This window comes from Pelodiscus sinensis, chromosome Z (assembly GCF_052426305.1).
Source record: "Pelodiscus sinensis isolate ZL-2025 chromosome Z, ASM5242630v1, whole genome shotgun sequence".
Taxonomy (NCBI): Eukaryota; Metazoa; Chordata; order Testudines; family Trionychidae; genus Pelodiscus; species Pelodiscus sinensis.
In genome coordinates, this window is record NC_143085.1 from 14,129,961 (window position 1) to 14,144,320 (window position 14,360).

General features: G+C 44.3%; 1 protein-coding gene across 1 annotated transcript; it reads right to left on the reverse strand.

The window, feature by feature from the left end:
- Window positions 1-536: 536 nt before the first annotated feature.
- LOC102445756 (peripheral-type benzodiazepine receptor-associated protein 1-like) lies at window positions 537-6,764 on the reverse strand. The gene has a single exon (XM_014569134.4). It carries the CDS (start codon window positions 6,441-6,443, stop codon window positions 828-830), a length of 5,616 nt encoding a protein of 1,871 aa, XP_014424620.3. The 5' UTR covers window positions 6,444-6,764; the 3' UTR covers window positions 537-827.
- Window positions 6,765-14,360: the final 7,596 nt, after the last annotated feature.

A 14,360-nucleotide genomic window follows, 5' to 3' on the forward strand; every position in this document is an offset into this window, starting at 1 on the left:
GCAAAACTATTTAACGTAGCCTTTAGTTCAAGAATGCTTTTGGTATGAACTCCTATGTGGAGCATGACTTATGTGATGTTAGTAACCTCTGAGATGTGAGACAATAAAGTGCAACCAGTGGACGCAAACCAGCTCTCTTTGAAGACAACTGAAAATCTCCTACTGACTTCAGTGGCAGCAGAAAAGGACATTCTTTTCAACAAATGTTGAGAAATTACAGATCTCCCATTCTGAAATCAGAAAGAGAAATTCCAGGGTAAATCCCAAAAAGAAACCAGAGTGTTAAAGTCTCTCTTAGATAATACAAGTTTTCATGGGAGCCACTGGCTAGAGGGAAACTAGTGTCTTCCTTAAAATCAAATCTAAAACAAAAAGGGCAGATATTCAGTTGAGAGCGGAAATCATTTGGACACTGTTCTAAATAGGTCTACTCTGTGTCCACAATTAGAACATTCTGCCCACTGTCAGTGTAGCATTCTACACATTTGGAACATTTTCTTCTTTTTGAACTGCAGCTCTCAATGAAGAAGAGGAGATGAGGGCTAGTGAATCGTTTATTTGTCCAGAAAAAGACATGCTAAAAAGTAGTTGAAGTTCACTTACCCCTTACAAAAAAACCTATTTGTCATGCTTTAATGAGCTATTTCACATCATTACTGTATATACCTATAGTTGTTTAACATATATTTTTTGTAGAAGGCATTTTTATGGATAGTTTTTAATGCTACACTTCACTATAGATTGAATGTGTGCTTTTTTGTTGATATATCAGATTCTTCAGTTCTTCTATAGCTCTATGCAAAGGTCTCTTTCAAATGAATACTCTTTTATTCTTCATCCCAAGAAATAGCTGTGAGAAGGTCAGAAGGAATAAAGCCTCTCTGTCCATTGAACTCTCCATAGTAGAATCCATCATCATCCACTGACCCAAATACTGTGATGATGTCCCCAACACTAAATGTGAGTACACCTTCCACATTTGCATTTAATGAGTTCTCCCCTGGGTTGTGATCACAGACAGCCACCATTGTCTTAGAAGGAAGCTGTTCATCTTTGCTATCCTGCAAGCTGTGTTCTGAGACAGACTTACTGTTATTCTGTGCATCCACCTCCACTAAGTTACTCACAGATTTTTCATCAGTAACAGAATCTTGTTTTAACAGATGCTGTTTCATTTCATTTCTCTCCACATGCACTTCAGACACCATATTATAGGGAATATACCCTACCCTACCTGCATATTCACCTCTGTAAAAGCCATCATCATCTTTATCACCAACCACCTTTAGAATCTGCCCTTTTTTAAATGCGAGCTCCTCTTCAGCTGCATCAAGATTAGGTGACATAGATATGGGATCATAGTCAAAAAGGGCCACAAACATTCTTAATGAATCATCATTCACTATTTCCTCTGAGACAAAGCTTTTCAAAGGGCCTGTTTTAGAAAATGAAGATGTCCCTGCTTGGCCTACTCTTAAAGACTTGCTCATATTTCTGTTTTGAGCCACCCACTGCATGGGAAACTCTGGAAGCTCTGTTAGACTGTTATCATTACCAGCCATCTTTAATATATTTTCTTCCTGCATGTTTAAATCCAGGTCTTCTTCTTCCTCTTCCAAAATATCTGAAAGATCAGAACTATGGCTGTGATCACCAACAGGATTCAATTGCCAGTTTCCTGTTCTTGACGTTTGGTCTTCTTGTATTTCACTTCTAGGCATCCCAAGGCTAGGGTCTTCTTTGGATAATTCTTTCATCTGTTTCTTCTCAGTGGAAACATCTGGGATTTCCTGAACACAGATACCCTGTATACCTATGTCTCTGTAACATTCCTCCTCTAATTCAAGTTGACTAGAACACAGCTGAGGTACAGAACTTAAGCAGCTCTCATCATAGCCTTCAATATCTTGAGTGGTTGAATCTTTCACAGACTTGTCATCAGGGTGCACACACTGGGTGGTCATAGACATTTTCACGTTACTAGTGACCGTTTGATTTTCAAGTACAGCTTTTTTAGTTACAAAGAGCTTTTTTACCCTCTTTCTCTGGCTGTCTTCAGAAAGTTCTTTTAATGTTGGCATACTGGAATTGACTGATTCTTCATACCATCTGGATGGAAAGACAAGGTCCACAGGTTGCACGCTGACTGCTGTCTGATAAGACTTTAAACAATTATCATCTTTATCTCTTGCTACATTATCACCAGTGTTGCACATTGCAAGCTCATTTATCAAGGAAGAACTCTGAGAGGAGAACTGGTGTGTGGGGATGCTTGCTGGCAGAGAAGCTACTGAGTCTCCACAGTTGGAGGCAAAATGAATGGTGAATTTTTCATCTTGACTGGCCATGCACATCTCTGAAGAGGGAGAAGACATGAAATGCATGAAAGAGTTTTTCACATTCTGAGAGTCTATTAATTCCCCATAGAGCAATTCAGAGTTCAGACTGGTAGACAGAGACTTTAATGATGAAGAACAACAGGGAACATTCAAGACAGCTGAGGGAATCAGAGCTGGCACAGAATCAACTGATTCTCCATTGGGCGATACAGTTCTCACAGAAACCCTCTGAGATCCTGGTAGCATCTTTAATTGGGACAGTTCTAATATGGCACTCCCAGCTGTTGGAGACATAACTTCAGTTACTCTTTGACCATTTACATATACAGCATAACCAGTAACTTGTACCCCATTAGATGATCCTGCTGCATCAATTGTCACTGGTATCCAACTGATAACTAGAATGTCTGCTGAGTGACCAGGCTGTACTTGGACATCAAGTGGAGCATCAGGTGGTCCCACTGATGGTGTAATGAATTTAATCATTGAAGATTTCTGTTCCCATTCCTCTTGAGGCAAATCCCATAGTAACTTCTGAGGCTTTGTTTCCACTCTTGCTTTGTACTGAGTGTTGGGTTGCAAGTTGTAGAAAGTGTACCAGTAGATCCCTTCCTTTGTTACATCATACTCCTTCTCATTAAGGTACACTGCATGAGTGTAGTTGCTACTGCTTGGCAACCAAGTGACCTCTGCTGAAGTGGCAGTGACACTCCTAAGTTTCAGAAGTGCTGGCGCTATATGGAAACCATGCCCCACGAGGAAAGTGCATTGCTTCTTATCTGAGTTTCCCTTCTCAGTCACACTTTGTACAGAGATCCGATATGACTTAAACTTTAAATCCAAATTCTCAATTGTTGCTTGAGTCTGACAACCAGACCTTACATTTTGGTATAGTTCTGTATCTATGTAAATGTTATAGCTCTGCACATCTCCCCAGCCAGCTGGCATGAGTGGTGGCTCCCAGAATATAACAACACTTCCTGTAAATTGTTTGATTAGAGTCAAATTTCGTGGACAAGGCACAGCTACATGATCATCAGGCATCTCCATGTCTCCTTCTAGTCTATTAAGCAATAGACTGACAAGGATTTCTTCATCTTCACTCTTTTCACCACTACTAGCACTTCTGCTGAGGAAACTCATTTCATGATCTGAAGCACAGGAGAGATTACTTGTCTTTGGAGGCACAAAAGTCATGAGATCATCATCTGAAACTTCTTCTATCAAATTAGAGGGAACCAGCCCTCTTCTGCCATCCATCAACTCTCCTTCAAAGAAGCCATCCTCATCCATGTCTCCATAGATGTAAACGTATTCTCCAGCTGTCAGGGGAAGCTCTGCCTCAGGGTTCTTATTAGGACCATCAAAAGGGTCATAGCTGTAACGAGCTAAAAAAACTTGAAGTTTTGCAGGACCTTGTCTCTCAGGCTCCAAGCTTAGGGAAAATTTCTCTGTCTCCACTTCATCCATCTCACTTGCACTATCTCCCTCTGGAGTGGGAAAATACTTTGGACTGTACTGTATGGATTCTGATTTTGAAGAGTTTGACTGGAACTCCAGTTTCTTGGTTTGTTTCTTAGAAGCTGTTGGAGTGGCCACAAACTCTATGTGATTAATATTTTTACTGCACTGAAGAGCATGGCAATCTTCTGAGGAATGGCACATAGAATGTGGCAACTCTGAAGACATAAGGTCAGAATTTTTTATTTGTAATTGTTCAAGTTCCTGAGACAGAAGATTAAAATGTTCAGTTTGACTATGATACTGATTCTCCAATTCTCTTACCTGGGCTTCTAATAGCTGTACTACATCTTCATGTTCCCTTTTTGCTTCTATCTGAGCCTGCTGCAAATATTTGACCTCCTCTTCTTTCTTCTGAAGTGCTAACAGTGCTTCCTCATGGTCAACTTCCAGCTGCTGCCTTTTCTCTGCCATTTCTTTCATGTCCTTCAAAATAAGCTCTAGATCCTCTACCTTGGTTTGAAGTCCTTCGGTCAATTGGACAGCGGAATTCTTTTCCTCTGTCATGCCCATTAATTTCTCCTTTAAGTCAGCATTTTCGGATTCCACCTTCTCAGTCCATTTAGTTTTTCCACTGAGTTGAGCATTTTCCTCAGCCATTCTGGCATTTTCCATCAGCACTTTTCTAAGCTGCATTTCCAACTCTTCACATTTTTTCTGCTTTTTCTCCACTTCTTGTTCAAGGGTTTCACACTGCTTAATTTTTTTACTAAGCTCTATTTCCAACTGCTGTATTTTTTTGCTGTCTGAGTCTGTTTTTAAAGGGATATTTTCATATTCCTCAGACACATTTCCCAAACATGGTACTACTGGTTTAATGTCCTTTACCAAAATGATTGATCCTGATGGTGTTTGTTTTGGCAAAGATGAAGCATCTAAGCTTCTATCAATGTGGGTCACGAGTGTTTCCTGTGTTAGGCACATGGTAGGAGCTGAAGAACCAGTGTCTGGACCAATTTTGGAGAACTGTAGAGACTCTTTCAAGTTCTTCAGTGTGATTTGTCTCTGTAAACGTAACACTTCTTTCTGAGACTCCCTCAACAAATGATCAAAATCACTTAAATTGAGCCAGCATGAGCCTTCCTTGCCTGTGGCCAGTTTGGCCTGCAGCTCCCAACACTCTCTTTGCAAACTGTCTATCTGTTTATCTTTGGCCAGAAGGATGCTGGCTTGTTCGCTTAAATCTTTTGCCCGCTGCCGGGCAAAAGCTTTTTTGCATAGTTCCACATTGGAGCCTTTGAAGGGCAGTGGTATTGGGGCATTGACCACCTTTAGGTTGGACTCCTGGAGTTTCCTGGCTCTCTCTTCCAATCGCTTGGCAATGATGGCCAGCTCTGCATTTTTCCTCTTCAACCGCTTCACCTTCTCCTGCATTTCAGGAAAACTGTTTCTCCTTAGAAGGCCATTCTCTTCCTTAAGAGCTGTGCATCGTCGCTCTAGATCCTCCAGGGCACTTAACAGGTCCATGTTCTGCTTCACCAGTTGGCTATAACTGTTGCCAGAGAGCCACTCCTGCTGCTGCAACCCTGCCTGGGTTGCACCTTCTCCAGCAGACCCCCAGCTCCCTATCTTCCCTTCCGGAGGTGAGTCCAAGCACTCCAAGGGACCCTCCTTGCTAGTGGGCTTCATGGGAAGCTCCTTGGCTGCTCCTTCCTGCGGATGGGCATCTTCTTCTAAGGCCTTTTGGGCCTCCTCCTGCTCCAGGCAGGGACTCTTCAGGGGGCTCCCCTCCAGCGGGGACTGCTGCGCTGCCTGTGAAGGCTCGGCCTTAGCCAGGCTGCTGTCCAGCGAACGGGATCTGGCGGCTCCGCCATCCGGGGAGGCGGCAGCGATGAGGCTCTCTAAAGAGCGGGGCCTCGGCCCTTCCAGGAGCCTTCTGCTGAGGCGGCACTGCGGGCCGTGCCTGGCTCGGTGCGGGGAGCCGGTGGGCTGCTGCTCACCCTCGTACCACTCCAGGATGTACTTGAGGAAAAGGCCCTTCTCCAGCTCCAGCTCCGCCTTGAGGTGACGGATGCGGGCGGCCTGCTCGCCATCGGTCTCCCAGCGCAGCTTGCCCAGCACCTCCTGCAGCTTGCTGCGGCACTCGCTGCTCAGCCCCGCCGGGCCGCCCCGGGTGCTGCTGTAGCCCCGGCTCACCAGCTCCTCGGCCAGTTGCCGCTGCAGGTCCCGGGCCTGCCGGACGGCGGCGTCCCGCTCCCGCTGGAGCAGCTCCTGGGCCTGGCGCAGCTCGGCGTCCTTCCAGCGGATGAGCTGGCGGATCTCGGCCTCCCGCTCCCGCAGGTTCAGCTCTCGCAGCTGGTGCAGCTCCCGGGCCCGCTGCTGCTCCCATTTGGAGCGGAGCTGGTCGGCCAGCAGCTGCCGGTCGCGCTCGGCCGCCTCCCGCAGCTCGCGGGCCTCGACAGCGAAGCGGCGCCGGCTCTCCTGCGAGCGCAGCCGCTCCCCGTCCAGCTCGGCCCGCAGCGCCTCCACCTCCCGCTTGTGCTCGTCGTGCTGGGCCTGGCTGCCGACGGGCTGCGCCGGGGCCTTGCGGGGCGATAGCCGGCCCCCCACGGGCGGGCCCGCGCCCGGACTGTCTCGGGTCATGGTCCGGGAGAGACGCGGCTCCCGCGCAGGGGCCTGGCGAGGAGCGCTGCCTCCGAGGAACGGCCGCCAACCGCCACCCGCGCGCGTGGCCTTCGGGGCCCCCTCGAACTAGGCGCTAAATAACGGCTTCCCGAGCTGGCCAGCCGCCCCCTTCCACTATCGGCCCTGTGCCTGTGCTTCCGCAGGCAGCCCGTGTTCACATTCAGCTTCTCGGCAAACGTCAGATTTCTTGTCAACATGCTCTGGTTCATCCCCCTTCCTCTTATCCTCAGGGCTGTAACACCAGGCCTGGTTTTCTCCTGCTGGGTGTGTTCCCCTCCAGACAGGCAGCTGCATCACCATCATGACTTAGCCTGCATGTGCAATGAAGTAGAAAGCATTCTTTACCAAATCGAGATTATTTTACAAAATTGAGAGGATTCTACTCGTTCCCCTAATACACCAACCTCTTGAGACAGCTGCAGCTAAGCAAGTCAAAGATGCCCTGTGGTTAAATTCCACAGGAACTACATTGCATTCAGAGCAGGGGTTGCAAAACATTTTAATGGCATGGTCCACTTTGTAATACAAGAAGTATCTCATTGGCAGCTTTCCCATTCCTGAGCTCATTGGCAGCCTTCCCATTCCTGATGGTAGGAATCACCTTTTCTCTCATTCACCATTACTTAAATTCCCTGTAGAAAGGGCAGCAGTTTTGTTATAGGGATGTTAAATATCAGTTAACTGAATAGTCGATTAACCTCATGAATTCTTATTGGTTACTCGACTATTCTATAGTCCCTGGGGGTGCGACCAGCAACCAGCGTGCTCTAGCCCCACTCCTAAGGAGCCCCCCTGCCACTCCGTGCTGCTGCTTTTGTACGGCCGCTTTAAAAAACAGCTCCCCATGCGAACTGGCTGCCTGTCGCTCTGCGCTGCTGCCTCTGTCAGGCGGAGGGAGTGTCTGAGCTCCCCGATCCGGTGCAAGTCGGAATTGAGCCGGGGTACCTACCAACCTGGTTCCTAATACACTTTAAATGCAGAGCCACTGCAGCGGTAGGTCCCAGACCCAGCGCAAGCCAGGACTGAACTGGGCTGCTGATCAGCCTGCTAGAAAATGTGTAGGGGAGGGGAGGAATCTGTGTAGTCTATAGCATTAACCAATACACTTTTGCTTATTGGTTAATTGACTAAACTACTATATTTCTATTTTGTTGGGAAAGTATTTGCGTACTTTTTTGCTATCATTATGCCAGGCATCTGCAAGTATCACCGATTTCCAGTCTTTGCACTGATAGATCTGAAGTCATATACAGGCAGTTTGGAAAAAGAACGAAAGCAACTATGTTACTAGCCAGTGAAACCTCCTCAGAGCACCAATGGTCAGAGGACCACACTTTATGAATTGCGATTTAAGTATTTATTCTGTTTATAAATCTATTCTGCTCTCCATCCACTCACTGTTCCTTCATGAAGGAGGATGTATTGCTTTTAAGACAGTCATCATGCATACCATCATTGTTTTAAAACCATGTAATGGCAGTTCCTTCCCCCTGTAATAGGTTAACCAGTTAACCAATTAAAGGGATTTGATATCCCTAATTTGAATCACCAAAGCTTTGTACTGTGTACACTAGTTGTCTGTCAGCCAACCATTTTTAAACATGGGTCTGAAAAAACTGTCATGCCATCCCATAAATTGGGTATATCTCTGTTATATAAACAATTCACTAATAAGACTAGGTTATGAGAATCATAGAATCATAGAATAATAGGACTGGAAGGGACCTCGAGAGGTCATCGAGTCCAGCCCCCTGCCCTCAAGGCAGGACCAAGCTCCGTCTACACCATCCCTGACAGATGGCTATCTAACTGTTCTTAAATATCTCCAGAGAGGGAGATTCCACCACCTCCCTTGGCAATTTATTCCAATATTTGACCACCCTGACAGTTAGGAATTTTTTCCTAATGTCCAATCTAAACCTCCCCTGCTGCACTTTAAGCCCATTACTCCTTGTCCTGTCCTTAGAAACCAAGAGGAACAAATTTTCTCCTTCCTCCTTGTGACACCCTTTTAGATATTTGAAAACCGCTATCATGTCCCCCCTTAATCTTCTTTTTTCCAAACTAAACAAGCCCAGTTCATGAAGCCTGGCTTCATAGGTCATGTTCTCTAGACCTTTAATCATTCTTGTCGCTCTTCTCTGTACCCTTTCCAATTTCTCCACATCTTTCCTGAAATGTGGCGCCCAGAACTGGACACAGTACTCCAGCTGAGGCCTAACTAGTGCAGAGTAGAGCGGCAGAATGACTTCACAAGTTTTGCTTACAACACACCTATTGATACAACCTAGAATCATATTTGCTTTTTTTGCAACAGCATCACACTGTTGACTCATATTCAACTTGTGGTCCACTATGACCCCTAGATCCCTTTCCGCCATGCTCCTTCCTAGACAGTCGCTTCCCATCTTGTATGTATGGAACTGATTGTTCCTTCCTAAGTGGAGCACTTTGCATTTCTCTTTATTAAACCTTGTCCTGTTTACCTCTGACCATTTCTCTAACTTGCTAAGATCATTTTGAATTATGTCCCTATCCTCCAAAGAAGTTGCAACCCCACCCAGTTTGGTATCATCTGCAAACTTAATAAGCGTACTCTCTATCCCAATATCTACGTCATTGATGAAGATATTGAACAGTACGGGTCCCAAAACAGACCCTTGCGGAACTCCACTTGTTATCCCTTTCCAGCAGGATTTAGCACCGTTAACAACAACTCTCTGACTACGGTTATCCAGCCAATTATGAACCCACCTTATTGTGGCCCTATCTAAGTTATATTTGCCTAGTTTATCAATAAGAATATCATGCGAGACCGTATCAAATGCCTTACTAAAGTCTAGGTATATGACATCCACCGCTTCTCCCTTATCCACAAGGCTCGTTATCCTATCAAAGAAAGCTATCAGATTAGTTTGGCATGACTTGTTCTTCACAAACCCATGCTGGCTATTCCCTATCACTTTATTACCTTCCAAGTGTTTGCATATGATTTCCTTAATTACCTGCTCCATTATCTTCCCTGGGACAGACGTTAAACTGACCGGTCTGTAGTTTCCTGGGTTGTTCTTATTCCCCTTTTTATAGATAGGCACAATATTTGCCCTTTTCCAGTCTTCTGGAATCTCCCCTGTCTGCCAAGATTTTTCAAAGATCATAGCTAAAGGCTCAGATACCTCCTCTATCAACTCCTTGAGTATCCTGGGATGTATTTCATCAGGACCTGGTGACTTGCTGACATCTAACTTTTCTAAGTGATTTTTAACTTGTTCTTTGTGTATCCTATCTTCTAAACTTACCCTTTCTCTGCTTGTATTCACTACGTTAGGCACACCTCCAGACCTCTCGGTGAAGACCGAAACAAAGAAGTCATTGAGCATCTCCGCCATTTCCAAGTTTCCTGCTACTGCTTCTCCCGCCTCACTAAGCAGTGGGCCTACCCTGTCCTTGGTCTTCCTCTTGTTTTTAATGTATTTATAAAAGGTCTTCTTGTTTCCCTTTATGCCTGTAGCTAGTTTGATCTCATTTTGTGCCTTTGCCTTTCTAATCTTGCCCCTGCATTCCCGTGTTGCTTGCCTATATTCATCCTTTGTTATTTGTCCTAGTTTCCATTTTTTATATGACTCCTTTTTTATTTTGAGATCATGCAAGATCTCCTTGTTAAGCCAAGCCGGTCTTTTGCCATATTTTCTATCTTTCCTACACAGCGGAATTGTTTGCTTTTGGGCCCTTAACAACGTCCCTTTGAAATACTTCCAACTCTCCTCAGTTGTTTTTCCCTTCAGTCTTGCTTCCCATGGGACCTTACCTACAAGTTCTCTGAGCTTATCAAAATCTGCCTTGAGGATATTTTTCATCCAGTATAAAGTATCTGAGGAAAACCATCTAAATGTTTTGTTAGTCTATAAAGTGCTACCAGACCATTTGTTGTTTTTTTCTGTAACAGACTAACTTGGCTACCCCCTGAAGCTGAAGAAATAGTGTTCTAACTTGTAGCCTAGCTTTGGGGACTCTATATAGCAGATTTCAAGTAGTGTATTAGCTGAAATATTGCTAGTTCTTAGAGCAGCTTTTTTCAGTCTTCAACTGCTGGTCTCTGCAGAATAGGCTGGTCACCTGGTGCTGGCTTTCTTTGTTTCCTGCTGATATAAAACATTAAAAGGAAGTAATAATATATTACTTATTTTTCAAATATTATTTTCCTTATAATCAATTACTGTAGTTGTGACAGTAGTGTTATGTGATCATGAGAGAAATGCGAGTTGCTATAAATGAAAAATATAGTAGTCCATGAGTCAATCTCTCCATTAAGACATGAACATACTAACAAAAAGCTTGAGAAACCTCTGTATTAGGATTTTGTGCATCTGTTCATGCTACTGTTATACACATATATAGTGTCAATTAAGTCATACATCCAGCTTTTTTCTCAGGATGGACAGTTTTGTGGACTTTTCTTCTGGAGGGAGAGGAGCTAGGAGACATTTTTTCATTAATGTTTTAAGAATTGTTCCATAATACAGAATTAATATGGCAATGTACATTACACACAAATCACAGAAGGAAAGAGAGAAAAAGAAAAAAAAGTTTATAAATCTGTATTAAATCTTCAGATGAGAGAGTAAAAGTCACAATAATCACCTCAATACATAATTCATTGCTTAAAAATGCTTACTATTAGAAACAGCTTGAGATAAGACAGCATATATAGGAACAGCATTTGTCAGCAATTTTATGGGAATGTAGGGTGAAAAATCCCAAATGAAAAAAGTTAAAACTATATCTTCATTCTTTTATCCATTTTAGACTTTTAGCAGATGCAGCTGAGAGTCATATAAAATGGTTTAGGACATGGAGAATTTTTTTATAAATGTTTTATTCTATTTGTAGTAGTTATTGAAAATGAATGTGACAGTACTAGATTAGAGATAGAGTCTTTAACTGAATTTCTATCTAAGCAAATACAAATTCTAAAAGTAAACATAATAAAGGATTTCTGTTTTTCTCTCTGCTCCACTCCTGTACCCTCACCTTCCATCAGCAAGGGTTTTTATGTTTGTTTTGTTATTACAAGAAAACTTAATAAAAGATATGGGCTTTACATTTGTCTAATGAGACTGTGAGACATGTCTAATATCAAAACCTCTGGGACTGAATTGCTGTTGTGGTCTAGTTGCTGAGAAAACTTTATTGCCTCTCAAAGTTCTGTACCCTGCATCAGTGGAACTGTAAAGGAATATCATCTTCAAGAGTGATGAGGCCTGCTAGTTTAGGCCAGGCCCTAGGGGAATTTGGAAGGTAAGGACTGAAATCTGGGCTCTTGATTATCAAGTAAACTCATGCATTTTTAATTTCTTGGCATTGTTTTCTCATGTTTTGGTTTAAGTCATATACGTTTCATTCTTGGGTAGAGCGATTACAGTAATCAAACTTGATGGTCGCAAAAGCAGGAGCTGCATTAGACAAATGCAGAACATGCTGCAAAATACAGTATAGCAGAGGACTCTGGTCTGATTACATGCGGGAGAATGGTGATGGAGGAGCAGTTTCCTCCATGAGGAAACCTCTGCCACTTCTCTGAAGTGATACATCAGCACTAACTAATAAATGTTATGGAGAGATCCAGCAGCACAGCTGTTTTACATTGCCTGTGTTTATGGACAAAGATGATCCACCAGTGAGATCACTACCGAATATGTTCTGTGTTGAGTCTGAAGTTGAAGGTTATGAAGGATATTAGCAATTGGTAAGTGAATATACCCAGTTCTTTGCAAGCTTCTGGATCCTCTGTCTAGAAAGAGGATTAAGATACCAGGCAGTAATTCAACTGCAGTGAACAATGTTTCATAAAAATGGATGGACTATCTCTACTATAGTCTAGGTGGTAGCTTTTCCTCTACAAAGTAAGGGCCACAGATACCTTGTTGACTGTTTTACCAGCTATCAAGGGCACGGATCACAATTGCAGATGATGTCTTAGTTTTCATGAACTTTTAGGACTTCATATTGAAGAAAGATGAAGAGAGATGGGATTCTTTTTCCAGGAACAGTTGGGGATCTGAACAGTTGTATACAGGCAGTCCCCGAGTTACGTGGAGCACTTACGAACGGGGCTTTCTCACCCCAGAGCTCGCAGGCAGCGGGACCGCCCAGAGCGCAGCGGTCTCGCCACCTCAACCTCCGGGGCGAGAAAAGCTGCTCTGGGTGCCCCTGATCTGCTGGGGACCGTCTCCAGCAGACCAGGGACACCTGGAGCAAAGCCGGGGAGGGGAGGGGTCCCGTGCCTCTGAGGCTTTGCCAGAGCAAAGCCTCAGAGGTGCGGCACCCCGCCGCCACTGCCACTTTGCTCCCGGTGCCTCTGGTCTGCTGGGAACCGTCTCCAGCAGACCAGGGACACGGGGAGCAAAGCCGCAGCGGCGGCGGGGTGCCGCTGCGGCTTTGCTCCCCGTGTCCCTGGTCTGCTCCCCGTGTTCCTCCCCCAGCAGACCAGGCTTTTGTTGTGGACCCTGGGGTAGAGCAGCTGGGGTGCTGCCGGGTTGGTCCTGCAGGGACCTACCTGGCAGCCCAGCTGTTCTGTCCCAGGCTCGAGATTCAGCTGCTGTTGAAACTGATCAGTGGCTGATTCCAGGAAGCCGGGGGCAGAGCAATTCTGCTTCCAGCTTCCTGTAACCAGCCCCTGGTCAGTTTCAGCAGCAGCGGCTGAATCTGGAGCCAGTTCCGACTTACATACAAATTCAACTTAAGAACAAACCTATAGTCCCTATCTTGTACGTAACCCGGGGACTGCCTGTATTTGGGAAAGCTGAAGTTTAAAGAATAAGGATTTATGTTGTCTTTGAAGGACTATAAAGCCAACATTGATCAAGGGTATGTCTAAACTACTTTTTTTTTCAAAAGAGCTTATGCAAATTCTGTGGGAATTTGCATATCTTCTTCCGATCTCACTTTCAAAAGAGAATCTTTCAAAAGTGAAAGTCTGGATGGGTTTTTTTTTTTCAGAAAAAACCCCTTTTTCAAAAAACCCGCTCTTCTTTAAAAAATGAGGTTTACATTTTTTAAAAAAAAAAGGGATTTTTCCCCGAAAAAAATGCATCCAAACTATTTTCACTTTCAAAAGCTCCTCTTTTGAAAGTGAGATTGGAAGAAGATATGCGCAAATTCCCGTGGAATTTGCACATCCTCTTTCGAAAAAAAACCCCATAGTTTAGACATACCCTAAGGCTACGTCTAGACTGGCATGATTTTCCGGAAATACTTTTAACAGAAAATTTTTCCATTAAAAGCATTTTCGGAAAAGAGTGTCTAGATTGGCAGGACTCTTTTCCGCAAAAGCACTTTTTGTGGAAAAGCGTCTGTGGCCAATCTAGACGTAAGAATAAGTAAGAATAACAGCCTCCGGAAAAGGGCACTTTTTCCGGAGGATCGGGGCCAGTCTAGACGCTCTTTTCCGGCTTTTTTAAAAGCCGGAAAAAAGCGGCGGACATTTTTATTTAAATGCCGCGGGGGATATTTAAATCCCCCGCGGATTTCCCTACGACGACTGCTGAAATTTACATGCCCCTTCCGGAAAAGGGGCCAGTGTAGACGTAGCCCCTATGTTTGACAGGACTCTACAATTTTTATGAAAGTCTTAAAGCTTTTCAGGGAAGAAAAACAGCATTTCCTAAAGAGTTAGATTTGCCATGTCTCAGTCAGCTGGGAACATGTCCAATGCAAAGAGGACCTAAGGGACACACATATAATCAGAATGGAGTTAGGTACTCCCAGAGAGAACTGTGCCAACAATGTGAAAATTGATGAGCCAACTGGGAGGAAATAGAATGGAGATAGCCATGCTTGGAGACCAGGGAAAAGACTATAAAGCACATCAAATTG

Excerpts from the sequence above, each read along its gene's own strand:
- LOC102445756 (XM_014569134.4), bottom strand. The coding sequence starts at position 6,443 with ATGACCCGAGACAGTCCGGGCGCGGGCCCGCCCGTGGGGGGCCGGCTA.